Source organism: Spermophilus citellus (assembly GCF_964194105.1).
Source record: "Spermophilus citellus genome assembly, chromosome: 11".
NCBI lineage: Eukaryota > Metazoa > Chordata > Mammalia > Rodentia > Sciuridae > Spermophilus > Spermophilus citellus.
The window spans coordinates 91163720-91172037 of NC_138192.1; the positions used below are offsets into that span (position 1 = coordinate 91163720).

Sequence of the window (8318 nt, forward strand, 5' to 3'; positions counted from 1 at the left end):
TGAGGGGCCTTTGGGTCTTGAGCTATTTCTCCAGAAATTATGGTGAATTTGCAATGGTTTACCTACACACTTCAGTCACCCTTATGAGTAAAGGGAATGACTAGTAAGTGAGACATCACCAAAACCTCAGAGTGTAGCTTTGGAACATAGAAGCCAAGGGGACTACATCCAGAGCAAAAGAAGGTCAGTCAGAGATTTAATATAAGTGGTTCCCAGTGTGAGTCAGAGCTCTCTGTAGGGCTTTGAAAATATGAAGATTCTTAGCCCACATATGTACCTACTAAATCAGGATATTTAGACAGAACCTATATAGGTAACAAGATCCCAGTTCTGCAGTCAACTCAGCACTGATCTGTGGATTGCTTACCAACCAACCTGAATCATGGTTAAAGCACACACTGCATTGTTCAATATAAAAAATTCCACTAAACTTATGGGTCTACCAGTCTACATATGCGTACTCTTCAGAATACAGCTTCACTTTCATCTGGACGAAAGTTCTAAATACATCTGAATTTACCTGAAGAGAAGTAGGAAGCAGAAAAACATGCAGCCTGTTATTTAAGTGCCAGTGACTCTGGCTCTGCTGTCTGCTCAATAATAACTAATAACCAGAGTGCATCTGGCCACTAGAGGATATTCTGTTCATTCACACTACAAGATCCTTTCCAATTAAAGTGGGCAACACATATGCTCATGGCCAGAACTAGAGTTGCCACCTAATAAATATTCTTCCTCATATCCTACATAGCAAACTTCTATTTAGTGGCATACATTGCCAGTTCTGCCCAGCTAGAAGGCTTTATTTCCTAGACTACCTTAAAATCTTGTGTGACCATAGATTAAATTCTGGCCAATTATAAGTTTTAAAAGACTTAAAAGTCTCAATTTTTTTTTAAAGGATGGGGTCACAGCCTTTAGCTCCTCTCTCCTATTCCTCTTTTCACATGCCTGGAAAGTACATGTAATGGCTGGAGCTCCAGCAGCCATCTAGGGGAATAAAATCAAAGACTATACCCTAGGGACAGAAGATGAGAAAGAGAAAAATTTGAGTTCCTGAAGATTTTGTGGAATATACCAGCATTTTACTAATTATTTAAAAGCTTCTGTTACATAAGGAAAAAAACCTCATATATACATACATACATACTACATTCTGATAAATACAGCTGGACTCAAAACAACCATTATACAAGTCTGCATGTCCCACATGATCTACAATATCTATTTCAAGACTAATGAGTTTTAAATAATTTATGAGTAAACAAGTATGTTACACTATGTATTCATATATTATACCTCCTTTGAAATGATACCATTCAAGTACTAATGAGTTTTAAGTCTCTGCTTCTTCATAGTGGGATAAATGACAGTTATAACACCATAAAATGCAAGAGATCATAATATAGAAAGGTCTGTGAGCCCCTCTTAGTAATCAGAAATTGACTTGGGGATAGAAGACCAGTGCAGGGTTGCAGTTTGGGTGTTGGGAATTTATGATCCATGAGCCAAATTTGGCACTCAGATGTATTTTATTTGGCTTATGCAATACTTTCTGAAAATATTAATTTTGAATGCTTAAAATGGACATGCATCTTCAGTTCTTCACAAGCTCTATTATCCCCTATTAATGTGCAAATACTCACTTGCTTTACTTGTTTATATTACCTGCCTGGCCCCTGGAAGCACCGAAGTTTACAATATTGGAAATAAAATTATATCTCTGCACCATTCCTTCTCTCCATAGCTCACCCAATGTTGAATGCAATGATCTAAGATTATTTTCTAAGATTAAGTGTGCCTACTTCTAATAATAAGAATGTATATAGCTCCCTAGATGTTAGACTTTTATTTTCACTATAAACACTCTGGTATTTGCTCTTACAAAAAAACAAGTGTGGAACCTTCCAAAACCTCCCTACACACACACACACACACACACACACACACACACACTTGAAAAGTTGACTTGGTCATCTTGACCCATTTATTTTTGCTGTTTAATAGTTACAACTGAAGTTAGCCCAACTCCTAAACTTTTTCTTCTCAGTTTTTATGAATTAAACAAAAATCAAATCAGCTCTTAAATTTTATGGAAAAGTAGTACCATTTGGGCCTAAAATGCTTAAAATTTTTTTTATTTACTTTGATGTTATTTATATGTATTTCCATCAGGCAGACACTGTGTTTATGTTTTACATTTCTAGAAAATAACCCCAGTAAAATATACCTTTAAGTCATAAAAATAAAAGCTCATAAACATGCACTTACATACAATGATAGTTCTCTACATTTCCAAGGAAACATATTTGTATACAAAGTTAATACTAAGGCTTAGTTATACCAAAAAATTTGAAAAAAAAGAACATACTTTTTTAACATGCAGATCTTAGACATTTATTTTATTTATTTATCTAATTTTCTCTTCCTCAAATTCAAAAATCACATAGAGCTTCTAAATTCTGACAATTTTACTAATCTTGTAACATGCCTAGAGAGGGAAAATAAAGTATAGCAAGTATCCATAGGACATCAATAGACATCAAAATATTCATGGTAAGTACATACAATATGTAAATAGCTTGGAACATACTGTATTCTGAACATTTTTCTGTATTATCTTTAATTAAGACCATAAGTACTCTTTTTGCTATTGAATTTTTATCACATGTATTAGCGCAGGTCGAAAATAGAGGCATTTGTTCTCTATAAAATTTGATGTTTGGAATTCCAGTTTCTGTGCTATTTGATTATGTGGGGGAGAGGGGTTGGTTCAGGGTGGGGACTTCACTGCACCAAGCATCACATTCTTAACACCTATGTAAATCAGTAGTAAGGAAAACTAAGTTCTCCCTATTTTTCAGAAACACCTACAGAGTAATTACAACTATTTAGAAAGTTTGTTTTTTTTTCTTTTGTTTTTTTGGTTTTAACATATGGCCTCTCCTATATGCCTTTTGAAACATTTATTTATTCACATTCTCAATTATTTCTATGCCTTACAAATGTGATTAATTTTAAAATAAATTAAGGAAGAAAGTTGTACTGAAAGTTTAAAATTAAAGTTGGTCACTTTGGTGAGGGATTTCACAATCAGATTTTCTATTTCTATTAATTTTTCTATGTTTGTTCTCCTTTATCCTAACTTCTATTTTCTGTTCAATTACCTCCCCTATCCCTGCAAACAACACGTTTTTCATGCCTTTACAAAGAAACTCAAGCATTTTTACTTTTTTATAAGTTGCCTCATTTTTTTTGAATCATAAAAAAGCAACATAAAAAATTCCAAGATTTTAGAAAAGTGCCCCCTCTATGGGACTCCTGACAGATTGTTGAATCTTCAACTTCAGATTTTTATTTTCACTCTTTAAAAGTTTTTAGAACTTATGGTCTCTGCTACTTTTTACAAACATCTTTAGAGCAAAAGTACACAGGGAAGAGGAGCAAAAAAGAATATATAACACACACACACACACACACACATACATGTATACACACACATATACAAATGAATATGGAGATTATGAAAGACAGTAACAAGAAAGGATAATGCATGTGCTGTTTTAAAAGCTCGAGTTTGATGTTCATGGTCATGAAACTCTGTAAGGGCCTATTAGAAGAGTACTGCATGTATTTGAAACTTCCACCCTCAAGAGTCAGGATTTAACAATCAATGGAACCAATTTAAAAATATTCTTATCTTCTCCTTTAGCCATGCAGTTTTGCTTAACCATATATCCCAATCCGAACATATGCAAATCACATGGGGGGGGGGGATTCAGTAACCAGGCAAGCATGATTTTTGTCTTTAAAAGAAAAAAAAAAAAAAAAAACGAAAAGCAAAACAAAACCAAAGCTTGTGTCTGCGGGGGAAATGCCCATAAAAGTACTCCATGCCAAATAAGCTATATGTAAGGCATGCTGATTTCCTGCCTCCCGCCCTCCAACCGGCAACCACCACTGTCCTGATAATCAAGTCAGTGGGGTGGGAAAACACCACTGTTTAAGAAATCTGGCTTCTATCAGCCTCTGTCTTGGAGAAATAAAGGAGACTCCCTTTCAGTATGCAGAAATAACTGTAAGATCACAAACAGAACTGGGAAAAAGAAGTTAAGTTTCTGTAAAGAGAAAAGAATGGGGAGCCAAAGACAAAGAAATATCAGAGCTATCGGAGTTCCCGCAGGGGTTTTTCTAAACAAAGAATTTTATGAAGCAGCTGAAGTTCCGTACAAGAAAGACTCCACCCTACCCAGCTTCTGCTGAGACTTTCCCCCGCTCGGAAAGCTCCAGCCCACAGAACAGACCTCTCTGCAAACTCAAGTGCCCTTCGCGCTCCGACTGAAGAAGAGTCTTTTAAACTTCCCACTCCCAAGCTAAGGAACCGATTCTGGGCTTTTTCCCCTCGAAGTAAGTAGTTAGCAGTGTCCCCTCCAAGGGCAGGTAGAGGCGCTCCCGGTATACAAACATCCCCTTTCCCAGGTGCAAATCCTTCAGCCCCCTTCTCAAACTTCAAACCGAGCCTCCTCTTCATGCTCTTCCTGAGGCTTAACATTCCACCTCTGTTCCCAAACCGAGCCATAAACACTGCAAGCAAAGCAAAAGGCAAACTCACCATCCCGGCCTCCTTGCTGGGCTTTTATTGAGACAAATTGCCCTAATAAAACAGTAAGAATGAGGAGAGATCTTGCTTCCACCCAGTTTGCCATCATATCTAAATATTAGACATGTGGATCCTCCTGGGAGTGAAAAGTAGATTCTGGGGTTATTGTAGCACCATGAAGGCAGCTGTGGGCTCTTCTTTCAGCACCAGCACCAGGGCAGCCTCAGCAATCCCCCTTTTTCAGCACCAGCTCCAGCACAGTCTGTGAAAACTTTTTTCAAGCGATGCAGCTTTAAATAGGAAGAATGCTGCCTCCACTTCTTTTCCTGCCCCCTTTCAGCTTGTTCAGGCTCATAACCATCCAGTGTCTGCCAAGCAACCGTCTGATTGATGGTAAACAACCGAATCAGAACACGCCTCTTGGTGCCTGAAACTGTCCCAATTTCATGTATGCTTTAAACACAGATGGAGCGAAATAACAGACACAAAACTTTTATTTCTCTTTCCTTTTATTTTTAAAGAAAGCCTGTTAGAGGAAAAGAATCCTATTCTCCCCTCCCTAAACTCTTTCTCCAGACTCACACCCCTTATTTTTTCCACTATAGGCTGAAAAAGGACATAGAGAAGAAATGCCTAATTTTTGGCATTTGGGTAATTCAGGACTCTCTCCTTCACCTTAAACCTTTAAAGAGTCACATTTTAACCCTTTCTTTTGACTACATAGAAAGGATTCTTGTCTCCTTCTCAGATTGTGTTTCTTATCCCATACTCTGGAAGGGAAGTATTAGACTGAAGTCCAGGTAAAATCAGGTGGAAAAAAAAAAAAAAACAATTTTAGGCAAATGAATTTGAAATACATCATACTTCAAATTAAGTTCTTTCCATTTCTCTTAAGGGGCCACATCTGCAGGTTCCTCTTTCACAGACAGTTTTATTGTGTAGAAAAATAATCTACTGAGCTCTTGCAGAGGAATGGGAAGAAAGCTGCCTTTGGATGCAGAAAAGCTCAGTTCAAACACCAGATCTGCCACTCACCAATTTTGTAAACGTACACATAGTCCTTTATCTCTGTGCACTCCAATTTTCTTGTTTGAAAAAAGGGCTTTGCCCTGAAGAGTGCTCAGGATTTGGTGACACTAAAATGAGTAATATATTATTAACTAAGTTCCAAATTGCAAAGAGCTGCATAAAAGTAGATGGTAGTGTTATCAACCCTGGACCAGCTTTTCAGGAAATATGGCAGAACCACTTGAACGTGCCTTTTAAGACCAATATCTGTAAACTTTTATGAAAACCTCAGGCCTGTCAAGATCTTAGTGACCCTCGGTGTGTTCTTTATAATTGAACAAAAAGAAAGAATCAGAATGGATGCCCCACACACTACAGGGTAGTCAGCTATTGAGTAATGATCAGATCCCCCACCCAGGACAAGGCCAAGTAGCCGAGGGAGAGGATGACACAAAGGAAATAAAAAGCATGCCCATCACCTTTAAGGAACAAAAGTAGATGCTGAGAAAATAAATTTTCATAAAACAAATAAATATGAGCCAGAGCATATACATATATGCAGAATGCATTAAGCATAATAGAAATATTGAGAAAAGAGAGGTTATAAAATGAGATTAAACAAGTAAGGAATTACTATCTTTTTTTTTTTAATTTCCTCTATCAGCAACATGGAGGATTCTTTTTAAAATATTTTTAGTTGTAGGTGAGCACAGTATCTTTATTTTGTTTATTTGGGTTTTTTATGTGGTGCTAAGGATGGAACCCAGTGCCTCATACATGCTAGGCAAGCGCTCTACCACTGACCCACAACCCCAGCACCAACTAGCATTTGTTCTTAACAAAAGAAATCCAAGAATCTTGCAGTTTAACTTTGAAGTATAATCTCTAAAGAAGTATTCCAGAGAAGGTCAACTTCCCAAGCACATCTAACTTTCTAACCCTGTACATATCAGTACAACTTGTCACTTGAGTCGTGTCTCATTTCAATGACTGCTATCACCAGCATATAGCTCCCAAGGGTGCAGCCCTGCTCCCATTGAATGAATGGCTGAACCGAGACTCAAAACCACTCTTTTGCTAATTCTTTGTACAATACCTGAGAGAGGGAAAGACTTAAAAATTGTCTTGCTCTATATTGAAGAGAGAGACAGGAAAATAAAGAAATGCAGAGGGAAAATAGCTACACTCAGAACTTGCCAGTTCTATTCAACTATGAGACCATTGTAGACATCAATATCATTCTTCTACCAAAGGGTTAGCACAGTTTCCAAGTATCTCGTGTGGATTCCTTAATGAAGTGCACAGATAACAGACTTGTATAGAGAATCTTTAACTTTCAGAAACTATTCTCCATGCTGAGTGTACAAGATGATAATATTGCAAAGTCTGTACTAATCAGTGTACATAACAGTGTCTGCTCAGATGAGTATCTTACTATCTGTTATTTAAAGTTATTATTGTCTTATTAATCCAATTTAAGCTTAACTGAAACCACATTTCAGTTTATAAAGGAAACATTAAAACACAATGCAACCTCTCATAAAACACAACCTCAACCTCCCCCCAGTTTCTGCCACCTCTTTCCATTATGGTATGATAAAGGTATAGCAAATATTTTCATGAAAGCTGAGATAAATTAGCATTCTATAATGTCCTTTTGACATCTATTGCAGTCAAGGCATAAGTAGTAAAATATTTTGCCACTTGGGTTTTCCTTCCATGCTTGATTTTAGGATTCTATATTACAATTTGGAAAAGACTAAAATGTACACAGGTGTTGACCAAGTGTGCATACTTAATAGATAGAGGATGATGCTATTTTTTAGTCCTTGAAGAACTGATTCTAGCCCTCAGTGCTAGAGCAAGGAGCTCAGAATTCTATCCCAATTCCAATAAACCATCACAACAGTTCACAAATTATAATATATATGTTGAAGTTAATATTTTTACCAATTCTTACAATGACCCTAAAAGGTAGGGTTTTTTTTTTCAGATTATATGTAAAGACTTTTGAATCAAAAAGCTTACATGCTCAATTTTTCTCAGCTAGTAAGTAGTGAATTAACAATTCTATTTCAGTGGTGTCCCATTCCAAAGTCAATGTTCTCATTTGCTTCCTTAAACTACCAGACCCCATACTTCTAGACTCAAGAGAAAGGAAGGCTCAGCATTCTCTCACAGTGGATCTCTCACTCTCAATTCTTCATTCCATCCCTTCAATCCCCTCAGGACATTACTTTCTCAGGGTCCTTTCTCTTCTCTACCTTCCACATCTCTTCCTCTACTAGTCTACTTCCTGCAGCCTATAAACCTGCTCCCTTCCTGTAGCTTAACTTTCTTTGAACAGGGGATGGGGGCGGGAAGGGAAGAAAGGAGATTTCCCTCAACCTCACATCTTTCTCAGTCTAATTTCTCCTCACACTTCGTCACCTCCTAGTCATCTTCCACGCTCTGCATCACCAGCACTGCCAGAGACATCAACAACTCTTTGCTAATGAGACCAAAGATGATTCTTCTTTCCTCCCCATAGTGTTTGATGTCTGACTACTCACTCTTACTGAAACCCTTTCCTCCCTTGGCTTCCCTGGTCCCATGTATTCCTCTATGCTAATTCCTCTCAGAAAGTCATTTGTGCTTGCCAGTGACTACCAACTCTTTTTCCCCCTGATCACACATTGTCCTGGGCTATATAACTATTAGATCCCTTAAT

At 37.4% G+C, this 8318-nt stretch overlaps 1 protein-coding gene across 1 annotated transcript in view; it reads right to left on the minus strand.

Annotated features, from left to right (window-relative positions):
- The window catches only part of COL5A2 (collagen type V alpha 2 chain), a 142519-nt gene extending 137588 nt beyond the window's left edge, over positions 1-4931 (minus strand). Inside the window, exon 1 of the mRNA XM_081261733.1 lies at positions 4613-4931. Within this exon, the coding sequence (XP_081117859.1) occupies positions 4613-4709 (97 nt within the window). The 5' untranslated portion in view covers positions 4710-4931. The remainder of the gene's footprint in view (positions 1-4612) is intronic.
- Positions 4932-8318: the final 3387 nt, after the last annotated feature.